The sequence below is a fragment of the Vigna unguiculata genome, chromosome 5 (assembly GCF_004118075.2).
Source record: "Vigna unguiculata cultivar IT97K-499-35 chromosome 5, ASM411807v1, whole genome shotgun sequence".
NCBI classification, from domain to species: domain Eukaryota; kingdom Viridiplantae; phylum Streptophyta; class Magnoliopsida; order Fabales; family Fabaceae; genus Vigna; species Vigna unguiculata.
Window position 1 is genome coordinate 40669235 of NC_040283.1, and position 21933 is coordinate 40691167.

Sequence of the window (21933 nt, forward strand, 5' to 3'; positions counted from 1 at the left end):
TCCCCCATCCACCATTACCATTATTACTACCACATTCATTGTCATCATTCAATGCCTCTTCCTCTTCCTTCTCATTCTTTTCTTCAACTCCTTCTTCTCACTCATCTCTCTTAATATGCAAAATTTATCGTCAAGCCAAAATTTACCAACGTAATCATCTCCCTTAATATGCAAAATTTATCGTCAAGCCAAAATTTACCGACGTAATTGATTGTTGGATAAGTTACTGACAAAAATATTTATTAGTAATACAAATTATAAATTAGCGAGAGATCTTATTGACAAATTTTATTAACAGATTCATTACCTATAAAAATATTTGTTAATAATTTAAATTATAAACTCTATCGATAAAGTTCATTAATAAAATTGAATATAAATCGATGATTTTATTTCCATATTAATAAAAATTTATATGGAAATTATTGTAGTAATAATCAAATTAAAAATATTTATATCATAAAAAACTCATATTTATATTATTTTCTAAAATGTCCATAAATGTTCCAATCAAATCATAAATGCTACTAAGTAAATGAAAAGTATCTCAAAAATTCCATTTACAATATAGTGAATTAAATATAAAACATATATACTCCTCCCGGAAAAAAACATAAAAAAATCTTAAAATTAATAAAAATAATATATAAAAAGCCTTTCATAAAATATTCTTTTAGGAAAAGATATTTTAAATTTCCTTTTTACGAGGAAAGACGTATAATTAAGTTGAGTTTATAAAAGCAATTAAAATTAATTTCACTCAATCTTAACTTGGTATATTGTTTAAGTATAATTACATGGATAAGTAGTATTAATTACTACTGTTTTTTGGTGGTATTTTAAAAAGTTCCATACTTTTTTACTTTAATTTTACTTTAATTATAGTTTTAGCATTATAAGTAAGAATGTCAACGGAGCGGGTAGGATACAGATCCCATGTACCCTACCCACTAGACAAAACTTCATCCCGTACCCATACTATATCCGTTCGAATATTCGTTATGTAAGTACCTGCATATTTTTTAATATTTCTGAATATTCACGGGTACCCGCGAGTATTTACAAAAAAAAATATTTAACAACAACTTCTAATCATAATTTCAAATAAAACTACAATGCATAACATTTATAAATTTCAAATAAAGTGCAAATAACTCATTTAAATAGTTTTGAATGAAAATTTACAAATAAATGGAGATTTTTTTAAATCAATTGATAAAAAATAACCCATTCAAAATTAATGAATTAATGTTTTAATCATTTTTTTTTAATTTAAATTATAATATTGTGGGTACAGGTATCCACGATACGGATACTATGACACCCATACACACCCCTTTAACATGCGGGTATAAAAAATATCTGTACCCGTTACCTGTGGATATCCATTTTCAATATCTATTTCTTACCCATTACGGATTTTATCCGCGAATACCCGCAAGTATGGATTTTTTTAACTTCCCTAATTATAAGTCTCAAGATAGCCTATAGAAAAGAAAAAAGAAAAAAAAAAACTTATGTTAAGGTAAAATTATTTCACTTTGATAAACGTGGTATAGAAGATCCATATCTGGATTTGGACTATTTGAAAAGCTAGTATGCAGTACTCTAAGGTTGATCGTGAGAGCTCTCTTTTACTAATATATATGTCTGATTCAGATATCCACTAATATAAATAATAATTTATGCCACAAGATAAGTGAATGTGTAAACAAGAAAAAAATAAAACCAGCTCTTATCCTTCTCAAAGGGTTATGCATTGCAATTGACTGAGGTTAGTAATAATAAATAAAAAAATAAAATTGGCTGAAGCAAAGAATACTGTAACATAAACCCTAAACCTAAAAGGAAACTGAAACAAATACAGTATACGAAATAGTATACTAAGAATTCTTAGTTATTATTACTATATTAATATGGATTAAATATGTTTTTAGTCCCTTAACTTTCAGTGAATTTTGGAATTAGTCTATTTTAAAACTTTGGACCAATTTAGTTTTTCATCTTTCGAAATGCATGGATTTAGTCTATTTAATCAAATTTTGTTAAATTTATTTGACATTTCAAGCACATTTCATAATAGTATTTGACTTAACATTAAAGCAAAAATGTGTCAAACATAATAAACAACTCAAATATAATTTTGAAATGCGTACGAAACATCAAATAAACCTAATAAAATTTGATTAAAATGATTAAATCCACGTATTTCGAAAGATAAATGACTAAATTGGTCCAAAGTTTCAAAATGGACTAATTCCAAAATGTACTGAAAGTTAAGGGACCAAAATCATATTTAACCTTATTAATAATAGTTAAAATTAAAAAGAGAAGTATATTTTAAAAGATTTATATCATCACCACCTACCTCTTGAATATTTCTCAGCTCCTAATCTAAACATAAGAAATGACTTGGTGAAAGATAAAAGTGGTAATTTTCTTCAATGAACTTATTTATTTATCTTTTTTTCAAATAGAATAAATGAAATTTTATACATTATCTCTTATTCATTTTTTTTTAAAATTGACCTTTTCAGTGCTTTTGACATGAAATTAAAAGAAAAAAAAAACGTATTTTTACATCTCTTAATCCAAACACACCCTCAAAATCTAATCAAATGAAGCATAGTCAAAGATTCCAATCATGTTCATATATATAACATAATATTACCCATCTCCATTTTCTGGAATGTACAAGACACAAAATCCAGAAATTTGTACTGTGTTTGGTGAAAAACCTGTTGGGGATTTAGAGATAAGGTTGTGTTTGTTTTATTATGAAAGCAAAGATTAAAAGAACAGTTAAAGTGCAAAGTAGGTTGGAATAAAGCAGTACTTTGTTGGGAAAAGTAAACCATTCATCCAAAGTTTCCTGTTAAGGAGACAAATACAAATTGCCAGGCTCCACCAACTTCACAAATTCTACGTTGTATTTGTGAAATCCAAGAATATAAACCTTTATGGATAACAACAAATAACTACAATGTATTTTGAAGCAAAAAGCTACTATGAAAAACTGATCTATAACTTTGAGAGTTATAAGTTATTAATAATTCATTGGTGGAATTCTCATATTTAAACAATAATAAATCAAATGAACCATACATTAGAAGATAAATTATAAATTCACCTTGATCTATTTTAAATCACATGCATTAAACAACATTTAACTTGAAAAAGTATAACTAAAAAATATCAAAAAGTGAATTTATTCTATTTTAAATTTTGATCTTATGAGAATTTTTTTTACATAATTTGATCTTCAAACAAATGAAAGATGAGATCAAAGATAGAAGAAAAACGAATTTTTTTTAAAAAAAATAGAGAAATTATATTTTTTATAAAATAAAACTCAATTAATAAAAATTATATTTATAATATAATATTTTAAACAATAAAATAATAAAGTACCATCTTTTAAAAATCACTACTACTTTTTATTATTTATTTATTTTTAGAATTCACGTAACATAGTTATTTAATCTCGAAAAACAATCATAGAAAAGGATAAAGATCTGGATTTCATTGTCCACACTACAATTATTTACATTAGAAAGTAATAAATAGTTACTTTAATAAATTGACCAATCTAATGATGTCTAAATAGCAGTAAATCGTTTAGAAAATTATAAAATTAGTGATAGTTGAGAAATCATCATTGCGTATATTAAACGAATACAAAAAAACTGTTGAAAATGTATAACAAAAACCTATAGAAACAGGAAAAGGATGTACTCACAAGTCGTTTTCTTTCATATCTTATAATAACACTTGTAAATAAAAATACTATATTGAACTAAGATATTTCCAAAATAAAACATAAATTAAATCAAAATTAATAAAATAGGTTTTAGAATTTGAGCACAATATGAGATGTTAACTATGTCCTTAGAAATAAGATAAAATGTACTAACTTAATTAGCTTTATCTGAATTCGAGTAAGGTAAGACAGAAGAAAATAACAGAAAATAGGTCAAGCTTAGGATTCTTTAAATTAAGAGAAAGAGTATATTTAAACAGAAACAAAGATGAAAATTATATTAAATATGATTGATGTAATTAACAACAACAAAATGTGTAAAAAATGACATAAATGTCCTTGCATTATTTTTATTAAAAGTATGTATAAATTTCATTTAAATAGTGAATAACTAAATTAGAATAATTATAACAGTTGTAAAAAATATTATTTAAAAAATTTATTAAAAGTATGCAATTATATATATACATATATATATATATATATATGGGGTTGAATTTTAATTATAAATATTTCAATATTACAGGCACTAAAACCCGTGCATGACAATGAATTTTTTAAAATTTTACTTTTAATAGTTTATAAATTATGGTAAGTGTGGATGAATTATATTAGAAAATATAAATTGATTATGTAAAGAAGATTTGAAAAAATAGTGTCAATTAAAAAAAGTATTTGAATTAATAAATTTCTGCCAACAACTTAACTTTTTACTCACAATAAGATTGTGATTCTCCCACAATTTCAAGAATAACTATATAATTCAAATCAGAATTGAAAGAACAAATATATCTATACATTCAACCAATTATAATATTTTATAAAAAAAAATTATTATTTTTTCTATAAATTTTAATTGTTAGATAATTCCTTTATAGATAATTATTTCTTAAAAAATTATAAAATTTGCAAGTATATCCTGTAATTTTTTTGCAAAAAACATTTTGTGAAAAATATATTGGAAAAAAATTGATAGCAAATTCTTGCAAACCATTATTCATAACAAATTTTGCATGTTTTTCCTAAAAAACAATTTTCAAAATAAAAAGTTGGGAGGAAATATGCGTTTTTTAAATAGTAAATTAGATACCAATTTACAAAAAAAAATATATATATTAGTTACTAAAATAATCTCTACTATGAATAAAAAGTTGTAATTGTTTCTAAATTGGTTTCAAGATTTAACTACCAAAGTTTTTCCTACCAAAAAAACTGGTCACTAAACATTAGTTACCAAAAGAATTAATTTATGTTGGAAAAAACGCAACGTCAATTAAGAATATTATCGTATTTATCTTCGAGAATCACCATATTAATTGAGAAATAGGATAAAAATAAGGAACACAAGAATATAACGTAGAAAGTTCAAATATGAAAAAAAAAATCGTGGTTGTTGTCCAAAGATAACTAGAGAATAACCACTATGTACAAATTTTTACAACACACAAAAAACACTCTGAACCCTTTAATCCCAAGTATACCCACACTCTCCCGAGTAAGAATTTAACTACACATCACAACACCCTACTACAAGAATATAAGAAAAGTCAAACACTAGCTCAAAGTGTCTTTGACTTGGGACAATGAACATCATGGAGTTAGAGCCTATTATATAGTCACTAACACCCACTCCTTAGTTTATCTTAGCGATGTGAGACTTTCAAGATGTATTATTTTCATCTGTCCAACATTCTTCACCTTGGTTAAAATAAACACATCCCGAGTAAGAATTTAACTACACATCATAACACCCTACTACAAGAATATAAGAAAAGTCAAACACTAGCTCAAAGTGTCTTTGACTTAGGACAATGAACATCATGGACTTAGAGCCTATTATATAGTCATTAACACCCACTCCCTAGCTTATCTTAGGCTATGTGAGACTTTCAAGATGTATTATTTTCATCTCCCCAACATTCTTCACCTTGGTTAAAATAAACACATCTGCATTGCCTATACCAGCAATCATACTCCACCATAAAGATTTCACTTGGAATTACCTAGAATTTTCACTTGGATTTAAGTCATCCTAAGAATTTCCACTTTGAATTAAACCATCACAAGAATTTTCTCTTGGAATGAAATCATCCAAAGTATTTCCACTTAAAATTAAACCATCCCAAGAATTTTCACTTGGAGTTAAACCGTCCCAAACATTTTCTCTTGGAATTAAATTATCCCAAGTATTTTTCACTTGAAATTAAACCATCCCAAGAATTTTCACTTGGAATTAAACCATTCGAAGAACTTCCATGCATCATGCATCAATGCTAACCAATGTCCGTATATAATCACCACACACCTTGCATCAATATTAGTCAATGCTTGTTCATAAACATCATACACCATGATGCAATGCTAATCAATGGCCATGCATAAATCTCACGCACCTTGCATCAATATTAGCCAATACCCATGTATAAAATTATCGCAAGAAAAATTCATCTAAGCAATCACAGTCTACCCAACCAAGAATTACCACGTGTCACAATCTGTTGGAAGTCCTACATCGACTAGAGATAAGACTAATTCACAATATATAAATGGGGAGTAAACCTCACCTTACAAGTCAGATTTGTGGAATTGAGTTAGGCTTAAAGCCCACTTCTAACATGGTATCAAAGCCAAGTTAGAGCTCATCCTAATAAGTTTTTTTGGACATTCTGTTCCACCCGATATAGGGCTACTAATGAACCACTCATTCATTTATATAGTCCCACACACGAGATGTATATACCTCGGCGTGAGGAGGTGTGTTAGAAGTTTCACATCAACTAGAGATATGGCTAATTCACAATATATAAATGAGGCGCAAACTTGACCTTACAAGCCGGTTTTGTGGGTTGAGTTAGGCTTAAAGCTCACTTCTAACACAATCCTCCAATTTCAAATATGACCAACCAATAGATACCACATGTCACAATCCTCCGGTATCAAATATGACCAACCAGAAGTTGTCACATAATCTTCTTCTTCCTCAAGTAGATCTGCAACATAGTGAACATTTTGCATCGCACAACCACCATCAGCCCTCCATGCAGTCACCGCAACAACCAAATCAACACCCTTCGCCAGAAACCACGTCGCCATCGTATCGCCACAACACCCATTGTCAATAAAGCATTGTGCAATCCTTGCAAAAGGTCGCCATAGAGATCTCGAGAGCTCCATCGTTTCCACACAGATCTAACGTTACCAAATGCTGCAATCCATCACACACAACAACCCAAATCCCTAAGCTACACCACACGAACAAGATCTGTAAACCACAGAGCACTTCCTCCATGCACATGCCGCAAACTACGACTCACATAAATAAGACCTCCATGCACATACCGCAAACTGCGACTCACACAAATAAGATCTTCATTGTGCATCACTCACTAGACCACACAAGTACCAACAACGGCATCCCCTACAGATCCAGGAGCACACTCGACACGAAACACGAACTCCACAACAAATCAATGACTCACCATCCTTGCACTTCACGAACCCAGTTGTAGATTCACCACGCCAGCACGACGTTGACAATGATCCTTCCATCAAATTTCTCATTAAAACTTCAACAAACAATGATGATTCTTTAACAATAAGTAATTAATCTTTTCTAATGTGGAAGATCAGACTAAGCTGCAACCAAAGAGCATACTAAAAAAAAAAATTTACCGAACCATAACTCTTGATAGCACTTGTTAGGAAAAACGCATAATCAATTAAAGACATTATTGTCTTTACCTTCGAGAATTACCCTATTAATAGATACAATACAACAAATATATAAGATAAAAATAAGGAACACAATAATATAACATGAAACTCCAAATACAAAGAAAAAACTACGGTCGTTGTCCAAAGACAACTAGAAAATCACCGCGTGCAAAGTTTTACAACACACAAAAACACTCTCAACCCTTTAACCCCAAGTATACACACACTCTCCAAAGCAAATATTTAATTACACTTCACAACACCCTACTACAAGAGTATAAGAAAAGTCAAACATTAGCTCAAAGTATCTTTGGGCAAAGAACATCATGGACTTAAAACTCATTATATAGTCATTAACATTCATTCCATAGTTTATCCTAGACAATGTGAGATTTTTCAAGACGTGTTATTTTTATCATCCCATCAGTTTCTACTTAATTAGTAACCAATCTAGTGATCAATTATAACTTTATATTTACAATATTGACTATTTTAGTAACCAATAATTTTTTATTTGTAATTGATATCTAAATTGATTATTGTAATGACTAACAAATTTTTATCACTATTATTTAAACGTTTTTTTATAGTGTTTAAGAAGCTATTATAATTTTAAAAAATTTGAATTTTTTAAAATGTCTCATGTCAAGTAAAACTAAAGTTAAATTATACTATTTAGGTGAAATACGATTTTCATCTCACATGTCAATTTTATTTCATAGTTAAATTTTTAACATTTTCATTATTCCCAATGATGAACTTTTAACAAAATTAGTAAGAAAATATAACATTTATAATAGTTTAAAAAGTAAAACTTTTCTCATGCGCACACTAACATTTTTATCTTCAACTAAGATAATCCTATGCAAATCAATTTGCTTTTAAAATACGGAATGCAAAGTTATAATAATTGAATCTGATGACGCTACATCCACATAAGGTCACTTTATTTATGCATGATAATGCTTCATCGTAATAATGTTTACGTCACATTTTCCACTGAGATATATTGGCAATATATGAACCATTAATTATCATACAAGGCCAAACCTATTGGAACCTTAAAAGTATACAAAATAATGAAAATTGTGATGACAGGATCAGTATCGGGATATACCCCTACTATTTTAGTTTTGTATAAACCATTTATTTGATTCCAGCTTTCTCTAATCAAACCCTAATTTATCAAATGAATATTCTCCGTATTTAAAAAAGAAAGGCATAAACATGTCTCAGCTTCAAAATAGGGGTAAGAAAAAAATGAAAAAGAAACTGCGTGAACGTGGATCGAACACCAGCTTTCTCTAATCAAACCCTTACAAAAAAAAAAAAAAACATGTTTCAGCTTCAAAATAGGTATAAAAAGAAAAAATGCACCAGCCGGGAATCGAACCCGGGTCTGTACCGTGGCAGGGTACTATTCTACCACTAGACCACTGGTGCTTTTGTTAAAAATTTTGTATTGTATGTTTATATTACTAAATTTTATTTGGGCCTTAGGTTTGGTTCATTTTAGTTTGGACTCAAAAATTGTGAATGTGGGCTGAATGACTTTTGAGGCTTTTGATGATCCTGGTGCTACTTTTTTTTGCAAACTTCAACGTCTGAGACTCCTTTTTTAAGAAGAGTTGGTTTATAATTAACTAAAAGTATGAGTGCAATGCAACCATCTAAGTAAGTTGGAGGGGTTGAATAATAGCCACATGTTTATTTTATATTATATTTAAGGGTAGAAATTAAGTTACCTCATTGTTGTCTTTTTTAAAATGGATCATGTCACACGCTTATCATACTTAAATGTTCTTATGGTTGGACCTAAATACGAAAAAGGTTATGAAGGCAAATGAGAAAGTTAAGGTAGAACAAACCCACTCAATATATAAATAAGTAAAACATACCAATAATAACGTAAGACTATATGTATCCTTTCAAGTATACTTTAAGTGAAATTTCAAATAATGACAAATAGAAAAAAAAAATGGTGTTGAAACAGTTGTTATTCCAGAATTTACTTAATATAAATTAATCAATTTTAAAAATGATTAGCAATATTAAGAATTTTAAGATAAAAATTTGTGTTTAGAAGTGTGCATATAGAGATCGCAATGGGAGCACCATGAGTTTACCATCTCGAAGTAAAAATTTATTTACATTTCTATTTTTATAGGTAATGGATATAACTTCTTGTTTCATCATCATTTCATTAAGGGAATGGAAACACACATTATTCAAGTCGGAAATCTACATGTAAGTTTAAATTTCATATTAAATAGGTGAAAAATCAACAACATATAAAAGAATAGTCATAGACTTATTATTTTAAGGTTTTAGAATTAAAGTGATATCCATACTTTATGTGTGAATTTGACTTATATTTCATTGGTGTTGTGGGTGAATTTTGTCTCGAAAGATCTATCAAAGTCAAATGTTAGTCTTGGTGACGAGCTCAGACGAGTCCCTCTTTAGACAAACATTATTTGTCCATTTAATATTCTAAGTATTAATTAAATAAAATGTTTGCATAAAATAAAAAATATGATATTATTAAGTATTCAATGATAAAATGATACATATTTTTTTTCTCCAATATCAAATATAAAGAAAATAAATTTATAATTATTTAAATAACTACTAAATAGAAGTCAAATAATTATAGAAAAGTAAAAATGATCAAATGTGAATCTTAGAAATAAGATACAAAATTAAGAACTAAATAAACATTAACATATTATGTCATCTAAATAAAATAGATAGGCTTTAGTAATTTAAAGGAGGGATGAGTGCATGAACCATTGTATATCTCCTCCAGGGATGTCAAAAAAAATTTGTACACGCGGGTATTCGCAGATAAAACCCGCAATAGGTAGGAAATGAGTATTGTAAATAGATACCAACGAGTAACGGGTATGAGTATTTTGTATACCCTCATGTTAACGGAGCGGGTACGGGTATCACGGTATCCATACCCGTGGATATTCGTACTCATTATATTTTAATTTAAATTAAAAAAAATATGATTAAAACATTAACACATTGAAATTGAATGAGTTATTTTTTATCAATTGGTTTTAAAAAAATCTCAATTTCTTTGTAAGTTATCATTCAACACTATTTTAATGAGTTATTTGCACTTTGTTTGAAATTTATAAATATTATGCATTGTATTTTTATTTGTATTTATGATTAAAATATTTTTTTAAAGAATTAAAATTTTCTTTTGTAAATATCCACAGATAACCGTGGATACTTCCACGGATATAGATACAAGTACATGACGGATATTTATTCAGCGAGTAGGGAATGGAGGCTCTATTACCTGTACCCTACTTGTCATGCTGACATCCCTAATCTCCTCCCTACACGATTTAAAAAAATGGATATTACTCATATTCATGTCTAATTAATTTGGAGATTTGTTTTTGCCTAACGGCGCTTAACCAGACAAATTCAATCTCTTGACCATTAATAACTATATTTTGATGGCTAATTCTACTTTTTGTCCATTTATTTCATTCTAAAAAAATCCTTTGTTTAATAGAATAACACCAAAATATATATATATATATATATATATATATATATATATATATATATATATATATATATATATATATATATATATAACACCATTGTATCTCTAGGATTGAATTTAAAAAATATGGTCAAATTAGAATAATTATGTATCAGTTGATTTACACTATGTTATTGAAGCTATTAGGAGAATTAATTAAACGAGGTAAATAAAAAAAATACTGTACATTTAAAAGTAGAATTTATTTTTGTCTGAAATAAAGTAATCAGATGTGAGAATAATAAATTGAAAGAATAAAAAAGTAATTCAATACAAAATGAAATTCTTTTTAAAGCTAAAATTTCACGCACTTTGTTTACACTACAAATTTGACAAAAATCCGTTGATTTGAAATTCATGAATAGGGGGCAATTTTTGTGGTGTTACCTTTTTCGGTTGGATTGTGTTTCAGAGCAAAGACCCAAACATTCTGTTTTTGGAACTCTGGTCAACCTTGATGGTGCCATTTTCGTCAACTAGGTTAAAGATTTTGTTTCTTTTTATCTGAAAAGCAAAAAAGAAAAAAAAAGAAAAAAATTGTGTGTGACGTCTACTTTCGAAAAGAAGGTGAGGGGAAAATGCATACTTGCCACAATAATTGTGTAGAAGGAAAGAATTATGAATCCACGGTTCAAAGAAAAGAAAACAACAAAAAAACTTTACAAAAATAACAAAGAAAAATGTGATTCCCACATGTAGTGCAATAATCAGTTTTCGCGAAATTCAAAATAAAAATATTCTTACAATCTTGTTCCTTTATTATATTTCAAATCTCAAATCAATGATTTGTTTCTGTCACATTCAGATAATTCAGCCTAAAGAGTGAGAGACAGAGGTGCCAAACACCTTTCTTCGAAGCTACATATTCAATATTCATACAAGTTATTAGGCATGGCTTTTAGGGTTTCTTCCAAGCTTATCTCATCATATGAAATAAGCCAAACCATAAGATATATTTTATAATTTAAATTGTATTTTCCTCACTGCTAACCTAATGGTTTTTATTATATGCTTAAAATGGCTACGTTTCATATTTAATTAAATATTTTTATGTTTGCTTCTTTAGTTTATCATGATGTTTGCTTATGAACTCACACTTAAAACGTGCTTACCTTAATTAAACATAAACCAAATTCTTTGTATTTAGGATTTAGTATATGCGCGTGACTCTCTTTTTTCTTTTTCTTTTTCTTTACACATTTAGAAGACTAAAATCAAATATTTATATATTTAAATAAATTAAAAGTATATTTAATTCTAATAATGCGTACTAATATTCAGATAAAATAAAGACGGAAGAGTTATTACTATATTAATATTTGCAGCATTTTTTTACTCTTATATTTGCAGTATTATTATTGGTTTAAAAATCAATTCTCAAATATAATATTTAATAACGGCTTTTCGCATAATTTAAAAAACACGTGAGTTCTTTTTCCAAGGAAGAAAAATAGTTGTACTGTTTGAATTTTTAGTTAAAGAATGACTTAACTAAAACAGGCAAAAAAGAAAAAAAATTCTTCTTCTTCCACCTATAGTTCCTTTTCTATACCAAAGAAAAAACGTGTTTTAGGTATATTGACTTCAATCCTGTGCCAAAATTCTATTTGAGGATATAATTTGGGACAAATTTCTTTGAAAACATTAAAAAAAAAAAAGAACAAAAAATTAGGTAGATTTTTTTCGTAACTAAAATGAGCTTATAGTTTAATGTATAAGCTAATTTATAAAAATTTTGTCCAATATTTTTTTTAAGTTTTAATTTTTAACCTAGATATGAAAATATTAATTTTAGTTTATAAATATACTACTTTCATTTTCTATATTGTAAAACTTGCTAGTTTATATAAAGAATTTTTTTTCTTCTAAAAATGCTTATAAGTATATTTTAAATTATTAAATATTCACGTAATATATTATTCTAAAATTACATAATGAGTGCAAAAAAAAATTCTAAACGAGTTTGTTCTTAATGTATTATTTGTATAATGTATGTTTTTATTAGTGTAAAAAATTACATTATTAATTCTAAATGAGTTTAATATTAATATATTATTAATTATAAAAGAAATTTTAAATATAATTGTTCTAAAAATAATATATTAATATTGTAATGTATTTTAATTAAATTCAATAAATATTTAATAGAATAAATATGTCAATTATACTTTCTGTTTGTCTAATAATTTGAAACGTATACGACTTTAACTCCCCCAATAACTTTCCACTCAACTTGGATATTCTTATTTTTGTAATTGAACAAATGTAATTTTTTCATCAATCAAATTAATCATTTACCAAGTTGACATAGAGAAAAACAAAGTATTCGTCAAATTATTAAATAATCACGTGTTGTTGAAAACGTATGAGTTGAAGCTATGTTTCCTAATAAAAATTTATTATCATTCACAGTATGTTAAGTTGAGAAGAAAAAATAAACAGAAAAATATAATATATTTATTGACAATATATATTTAAATAAGTGGTCGTGTAAATTACATTAAATATTTAATCACTGATATATGAACATGTCCATTTGCATATAAAAGATGCATGCTTCTATATGAGATGCATTGAGTCTTAAGTGTGAATATGTAAATATTATTTTGAAAAACGCTTTTATAAAAAAAGTTAGCTAGATACTTTTTTTAATGGAATCTCTCTTTCTAATTATATTTTTCATATAAAAAATTCACCAGGAGATCGAAGTTGGATACCGTCCATCTATATTACTTTAAAATTATTTGGATTTTTTAATTAGAAGTTGAGATTAAGATATTAAACAATAATTTAAAAATTCGACCATAGGCAAACACAAACCAAGAGGTAAATGAGTGTGCATTTTTTAAAAGAAAAAAATAAATAAAATGAAGTCCCTTTAACTAACCCACTCATTACACTTCAAATCCATGACTTCTTAGGGCGGTGTGGTTGGATCTTTGTCGGAAAAATAAACTATTTCACCCATCTCTTCTTCCTTAAATCTCACTCTCTTTTTTTATTTTTAGCAAATGCTTGACCATCACTAGTGTCCACTACTTATTTTATTTTATTTTAATTATTTATTTATTTAATTTTGTGATTTTTTCCATTGCTAAGTTTCTTTCAACTTTCCAGGAATTGTTGTCTCGCCGCCAGCTACCAACCAATGCCAATGTTCGGCTAAATTCAAGAATCAATGAAACTAAATCTAAAACTTCATCCAAAGTAAACACAAGGTCTTCTTCTATTGTTAATGTTCGGTGTAACTGCATCATTAGTTAGGCTTAGACGTATTTGTTCTTCGTTCTTCCCTTTATCTTCAGTTCTCTTGTTCGTTGCCACCCACAATGTCTTCTCCTACTTTGTTTTTTCTTGTCCTTAATTTGGTTCTTCAAGTTTTGAGTTCTGTGTCCGCAAATGAATTTGTCTACAACAGAAACTTCAACTCCTCTAACGTGAAACTCTATGGGAATGCCACCATCCAGAACTCAGTTCTCACGCTCACAAACAAAACTTTCTTCTCCATAGGACGTGCCTTTTACCCTCACAAAATAAAAACGAAGCCATCGAACTCTTCCACCGTTCTTCCCTTTGCAACTTCCTTCATCTTCTCTGTTGCCCCTTGTGAGAACTTCCCTGTTGCTCATGGTTTTGCTTTTGTTTTCACCCCGGTGATGGCCGTAAATGGAGCACTCTCGGGGAACTACTTGGGTCTGTTTAACCGCTCCACTTCAGGTAACTCCTCCAACCATGTTTTTGCGGTTGAGTTTGATGATTTTAGGAACGAGGAGTTCAACGAGGAGAATGATAATCATGTGGGTGTGGACTTGAATTCGATGATTTCTGAGTATTCTGAGCCTGCTGGGTTCTGGGGTGGGAGAGAGGGCGAGGAATGGGAGGATTTGAAACTGGCTGATGGTAGAAATTATCAGGTTTGGATTGAGTTTGAGGATTCGGTGATTAATGTTACTATGGCACCAGCAGGGAAAAAGAAGCCTCGCAGGCCTTTGATTAGTAAACCTATTAACCTTTCTTGGGTCTTGTTGGATGAAATGTATGTGGGGTTTTCTGGATCAACAGGGAGAATGGTGGACTATTGTAGAATCTTGGCTTGGAGTTTTAGCAATACCAACTTTTCAATTGGTGATGCTTTGAACACCAAGCATTTACCCGTGTATGTGCATCCAAAAACGTTGCTGTTTAGAACAAATGGTTTCATCATAGGTGTAACTTTCGGGGCATTTTTCATGGGGGGTTTCTGTGCTTTGGTGTTTTTCTGTAGTTTGTTCAAAACCAGAAAGGAAGAGAAGCAGGAAAATTTTGAAGACTGGGAATTGGAGTATTGGCCACACAGGATTAGCTATCAGGAGATCTGTGATGCAACAAGTGGATTCTCTGAAGAGAAAGTGATTGGGATTGGAACGAGTGGGAAAGTATACAAGGGAGTTTTGAAGGGAGTAGTAGTTGCGGTGAAGAGCATCAATCACGAGACACAGCATGGAATGAGAGAGTTTCTGGCAGAGATTTCAAGTCTTGGCAGAATGAAGCACAGGAATTTGGTGGGTTTCAGAGGTTGGAGCAAAAGAAAAGGAGGAAAACTTATACTGGTTTATGATTACATGGAGAATGAGAGCTTGGACAAAAGGATCTTTGAGTGTGAAGAGGCAATGCTGCTGAGCTGGGAAGAAAGAGTTAGAGTTTTGCAAAATGTAGCTGATGGGATTTTATACCTGCATGAGGGTTGGGAAGTTGAGGTCTTGCATAGGGACATCAAAGCTTGTAATGTACTACTTGACAAGGACATGAATGCTAGATTGGGGGATTTTGGGCTTGCAAGGCTGCATCGCCAGGAACATGTGGCAGACACAACAAGAGTGATAGGGACTCTGGGGTACATGGCACCAGAACTAGTTCGAATTGGGCGACCGACGGCGGCGTGTGATGTGTTCAGCTTTGGAGTATTGGTTCTAGAAGTGGTGTGTGGGAGAAGACCAATCATAGCAGATCAGCCACCATTGGTTGATTGGGTGTTTTCCCTTATAGAGAAAGGGGAGTTGAATTGTGCTATTGATGAGCGTTTGAAGGGTCAAAGTGGCTATAATGCTGAGGAATCTGAGAGGATGCTTCATTTGGGTTTGTTATGTGTAGGTGATGATCCTGTTTCTAGGCCAACAATGAGGCAAGTGGTGAAAACTTTGGAGGGAATAAAATGCACCGAGTGCAATGAAGAGTGCATCCATTTGGGTCTGCTTGGAAAAATAAACTCAGCAGCATCATGGTCTAAAAGTTCTACAAGTTCTTCCTATGTAAATTATCCTACCTTTGATGAAATTTTGCAGACCAAGTTTTATTCTACAGCATCTTTAAGCGTCTCTTGTCCCAGCCCACAGCCACAGTCAGAGTTTGTCTCAGAAGGAAGGTGAGACCTGCAATTGATTAAACCACTATGTTAATATTGAACTTGCAAAGAGCTAATGCTGCTGTGATCAAGTTACAAACATGTGTAAAGTTCGAGCACTTGTTGCTCCAAATGTCCGAGTTTCGCTAAAATAGTGATCTCAAGTCTCAACGACTGATGTAGCTAAGATTTGCATAAAGTTGGGGTGTTTTTTTTTCCCTCTGCTACCATAATTTTTTTTTTTTCAAATTTCTTTCTTTGGTGTTCTAGTTCTTTGAATACTACTTATGTTGAACGTTCTTTCTTTGACAAATCTTGAATGAAACAAAAAATTTAATTTAAACGTGGTGTCTCATTTTCAGTATTTATTGCATCTGAAACAGTGGTCCTTGCAAATATTAGTTATTTCATTTCATTCCAGCACATCTCTACATGATTACAGCATACGATGACTTTTGGCAACTTTTATGTTACTGTGTTTTTTTTTTTTGAACGACAGAAACACATGATTAACAAAATTTTGAAGATACTCGTGTGTAGCAAATAATTACGATCTATTTCCCAAGAAATGATTAATGAATGGAACCTATTTCCCAAGAAAAATCAATTTCCTTCTTTTTTAACCATACTTTTTTTCCTCTTTATTTTCTAAGACCAAGCACACCCAAGTATCTCGTGTATGCAGGACAAATATGTAAGACCAAGCATACCCAGGTATCTCATGCGTGTAGGACAAAAATCTAAGACTAAGACTGGTTTGGGATTGGTGATTATTTGTTGTATTGCTGAGATAATGATGGTATCTACCACGAATTTAATTTAAAATTAGTTGAAAATAAAAAATATTATAACAATGCTTCAACAAACCTTCAATAAATATTCACTTTCTTATAAAAAACTTGCAAGATATTTTTCAACCAGACACGTCTTGATCACCTTAATGGTCCATCTCCGACGAAATAAATGCAAAATTTCTATGACATGTGTGTGTGAATTGACAATAAATAACAATAACCTGCGTTGGCCGTTACCTCTTGCTTTTGAAGGGTTAAGCAGTTGCAGAGCCAAAGATTCAGATATATATGCAGCAGCCAAGTTCAATTGGGCAAAGTTTTCCTTCCATTTTCAGTCCCTTGCCAATGTCTCCATTGAAGCTCCTTGTCATTCTTCTTCACACTGCAACCACTTTGTGTTCAGTTTCCACCACCGAATTTGTCTATAACACAAACTTCAACTCCACAAACATCATTTTATATGGAGATGCCTCTGTAGAAACCTCCATTCTGACTCTCACAAATTCGAGTTTCTTTTCCATTGGCCGTGCTTTTTACCCTCACAAAATACCTACCAAAAAAGCCAACTCCCCCACTTTACTCCCCTTTGCAACCTCCTTCATTTTCTCAATTGCTCCCATCAAAAACTTTTTCACTGGCCATGGCTTTGTCTTCCTATTCACATCATCAAGAGGTGTAAATGGTACCACTTCAGCAGAGTATATCGGTCTTTTCAATCGTAGCAACGAAGGCAATCCTCAGAACCATGTTTTTGGAGTTGAGTTTGATATAGTCCAAAATCCAGAAGAGTTCCATGATATTAGTGATAATCATGTCGGTGTTGACATAAACTCGCTTCGCTCTTTAACTTCACATGAAGCTGGTTATTGGGGAGGAAAAGGTGACAAAAAGTTTAAGGTGTTGGAGCTAAACAATGGACAGAACTATCAGGTATGGATTGAATTTATGCACTCTCAACTTAACGTTACCATGACTCGGGCAGGACTAAAGAAGCCTAGAGTGCCTCTTATCAGTAGCAATGTAAGCCTTTCAGGGGTTCTTATGGATGAAACATACGTTGGATTCACTGCAGCAACAGGGAAGATAGTAGACAGTACTAGGATTCTTGCTTGGAGTTTTAGTAATTCAAATTTTTCAATAGGTGATGCTTTGGTGACAGAAAATTTGCCTTCATTTGTACATCATAAAAGGTGGTTTTCTGATAGGCGAGTTTTGGCTGCAGGTGTGACCATTATTTTGTGTGTGTTAATCACTGGCTGTGGTTTTGTAGTTTTTTTCATCCTGCGCAGAGGCAAGACACTAGAAAAAGTTGAGGACTGGGAACTGGAGTATTGGCCTCATAGGATTGGTTTCCATGATATTTATGCAGCAACAAGAGGGTTTTCTGAAGAGAATGTGGTTGCTGTTGGAGGGAACGGGAAGGTGTATAAAGGGGTTTTGCATGGAGCAGAAGTTGCAGTGAAGAGAATCCCTCAAGAAAGGGAAGAAGGGATGAGAGAGTTTTTGGCTGAGGTTTCAATTCTGGGCAGAATGAAGCACAAAAATTTAGTAGGATTGAGAGGTTGGTGCAAAAAGGAAAGGGGAAACTTGATTCTAGTTTATGACTTCATGAGCAAGGGAAGTTTAGACAAAAGGATATTTGAGTGTGAAGAGAGAATGGTGCTGACATGGGAAGAGAGGATTCAAGTTCTGAAAAACGTAGCCACAGGGATTCTGTACCTGCATGAAGGTTGGGAAGTTAAGGTCTTGCATGGTGACATTAAAGCATGCAATGTTCTTCTTGACAAGGACATGAATGCAAGGCTGGGGGATTTTGGATTGGCTCGTATGCATGATCATCATGGACAAGTTGCAAGCACGACAAGAGTAATTGGGACAATAGGATACATTGCTCCTGAAGTGATTCGAACAGGAACAGTGTCAACTATGTCTGATGTGTTTGGTTTTGGAATATTGGTACTGGAAGTAATTTGCGGGCGAAGATCAATTGAAGAACATAAACCAGGTCTTACTGATTGGTTGGTGTCTCTAATGGTGCAAGGCCAATTGCAAAGTGCTGTTGATGAAAGGTTGAAGGCTAAATGGGGATACAGCGCAGAGGAAGCTGAAAGATTGCTTCATTTGGGTTTGTTGTGTTCAGATTCTGACCCTAGTATTCGACCAACGATGAGGCAGGTTGTGAAAATGTTGGAAGGGGAAATGGACAACACTGATGAAGAAAACATGGAGATGAGTTTGCTTGGAAAAGTAAAATCAGCTGCAATGTGGTCTAAACCTGAATGTGCTTTTCCTTGCAGTGGTTACCCAACTTTTGATGAAATTAAGATGTTCAGTTTCAGTTCTTGGACTTCTGGGAGTGGCTCGAGTACTTTTCCAGGATCAGAGTCAGAAATCATCAGAGTAAACAGATGATGTTTTTACTATTTCATTGTTACAGATTTTAGTTACAAAAAACTAAAGTAACCAATAGAGAATATTCTAGGTGTAGCTTTCTTGCTTGTTTGTTTGGATGTAGCATGCATCACCAAAAAGAAAGAAAACATGAGATCAGTTACTTCAGGGTGTGATTTCTCTGTTTTTATGAGATTTTATTATATTAAACTCTGCTAAGAATTGTCTGGTATTCATGAATTGTGAATTAGATGAATGAGTATTGAATTGCCTCCTTTGATTATCGATGAAATTAAATTCTTGAAACGAACCAATTTGAAAGAAAATAAAATTGATTGTGCATTGTTTGACTCATGGGAATTCTTTTTCTTGTAAATATCTACTTAGTTCTTGTATATAGATTTCATTTTCAGTAAATTTTGTGGGTTGAGTTAATTACTTTTGAAATATCCTCAGCTAATTACCAAAATTTAATGAGATAAGCTTTCAAGAAAAAAAATATTAATGAGATAAAACTTTTTTTTTTTTATTGTTAGGATTGGTCATAAATTGCATAAATCATTGTTCTTTCTCCATACATTAATTGGTTAAGTAGCAAAAGGTTAAGGAAAAGAGAGATGTTTAATTTCCAAAATATTAAACATAATGTTAGAACAACACTGCAAATTATTCAAAGAAATATATATATATATATATATATATACGTACATGTATATACGTATTCGCGATATTGTGCCAATTCAAGTTTTAAACTACCGCAGACTTGTTTCATAGCTTTCAACTGAGAGGCAGATCCGATGCGACTGACAGATAAACCGACGTTAATAGCAGGTCTAATTCCGCGATAAAAGAGCTATGTTTCCAAACATATTTATCCATCAATAATGGAGATCACATTGGTTGGAATATAGGCCGATACGTCTCCCGCTTGTGTTTCAATAACGGATAAGGCGGTCAAGCTACCTGCACCTGTCTGGTCCGATCGTTTAGCAGCTCTTTCTAAGAAACGGGAATGTAAATAGAAAACATCGCCTGGGAAAGCCTCACGACCTAGTGGTCGGCGTAACAATAATGACATTTGTCGACATGTGTGTATATATATATATATATATATATATATATATATATATACATGTACATATATATATACATATATACATATATATATATATATATTAAAATTAAATTTAGGGTTAAATATATTTTCAGTCCTTGAATTTTTGATGTAAGATTGAAATTTGTTTATGTTCAAAATTTTGATATATTTTAGCATTCAAACTTTAAAATTTAATGGATATACTCATTTTAATTCAATCATGTTAAAAAAATTTAACATGTCAAACACATTTCATACTAACATTTGAATTGTTTACACCATTTGACTTGTTTCCACTTTCATATCTGTTTGGAAAACAGGTTTTACACAAAAAAACTTTGACATAGACCAAAAGATATCAAAGTTTTAAACAAAGACGAATTCTAATTTTGTGTCAAAGTTTAGGGACTGAAAACATACTTAACCTATAAATTTAAATTTGTTTGTTTTATGGTGTGTCTGTTTCTGTTGGGAATAATTCAAGTGAGTCAAAGTCTCACAATATTAAGTAAATATAACACAGTTAAACATTATATAAGATAAAAGATTCATGAACCAATTGCTTTTTTTTTTTTACAAAAATGGGTTGTTTTCCCCATTTATTACAAAAATGGATCAGTTTACTAATTAACTACATCGTAGGGGCAATTTACTACAGATTTGACTTCTCTTTACTTTTTCTTTAACTTTTATATAATTATAAAGTTTTGTATACTTTTTTTGAAAATAAATTTTTAATAATTTGATTAAAAATATTTTAAATAAAATTTTATTATTGCAAATTTTATAATAAAGTTTAAAATATCTAAATTTTAATAAAATTTTATCATTTTAAATTTTTTAATAAAATGCAATAATAAAATTTAAAATATTAAGTTGTAAAATATCTAAATTTTAATAAAATTTTATTATTCTGACTTTTATAATAAAATGCAATAATAAAATTTAAAACATTAAGTTTTAAAATATCTAAATTTTAATACAATTTTATTTAAAATATTTTTAATCAAATTATTAATTTTTTTTAAAATGTATATAAAACTTTAAAAGTTATATAAAATTTAAAAAATATAGAGAGAAGTTAAATTGTTAGTAAACTACCCTACCATATAATTAATTAATAAACTGACATAATTTTGTAATAAATGGGTCAAAGCAACTTATTTTGATAAAAAGATCACTTATTATCTTAAGATTTTTATTAGAAATCGTGTCAAATGTATTATT

At 30.3% G+C, this 21933-nt stretch overlaps 2 protein-coding genes and 1 non-coding gene across 4 annotated transcripts; 2 read left to right on the forward strand and 1 right to left on the reverse strand.

Moving 5' to 3' along the window:
• Positions 1–8846: 8846 nt before the first annotated feature.
• TRNAG-GCC lies at positions 8847–8917 on the reverse strand. Its single transcript has one exon. It is a non-coding gene; the product is annotated as a tRNA-Gly (tRNA).
• A 5076-nt stretch (positions 8918–13993) lies between these two features.
• On the forward strand, positions 13994–16643 carry LOC114185606 (probable L-type lectin-domain containing receptor kinase VII.2). The gene has a single exon (XM_028073440.1). It carries the CDS (start codon positions 14375–14377, stop codon positions 16448–16450), a length of 2076 nt encoding a protein of 691 aa, XP_027929241.1. The 5' UTR covers positions 13994–14374; the 3' UTR covers positions 16451–16643.
• Positions 16644–17066: 423 nt separating this feature from the next.
• LOC114184168 (probable L-type lectin-domain containing receptor kinase VII.2) lies at positions 17067–19835 on the forward strand. 2 transcript variants are annotated; one of them, XM_028071432.1, is made up of 2 exons: positions 17067–18360; positions 18442–19835. In XM_028071432.1, the coding sequence occupies exons 1-2, from the start codon at positions 17508–17510 to the stop codon at positions 19629–19631; spliced, it is 2043 nt and encodes a 680-aa protein (XP_027927233.1). In that variant the 5' UTR covers positions 17067–17507; the 3' UTR covers positions 19632–19835. The 2 variants fall into 2 exon arrangements, with proteins under 2 accessions (XP_027927233.1, XP_027927232.1); XM_028071431.1 differs by having other exon boundaries at positions 17068–19835.
• Positions 19836–21933: the final 2098 nt, after the last annotated feature.

Excerpts from the sequence above, each read along its gene's own strand:
- LOC114185606 (XM_028073440.1), top strand. The coding sequence starts at position 14,375 with ATGTCTTCTCCTACTTTGTTTTTTCTTGTCCTTAATTTGGTTCTTCAA.
- LOC114184168 (XM_028071431.1), top strand. The coding sequence starts at position 17,508 with ATGCAGCAGCCAAGTTCAATTGGGCAAAGTTTTCCTTCCATTTTCAGT.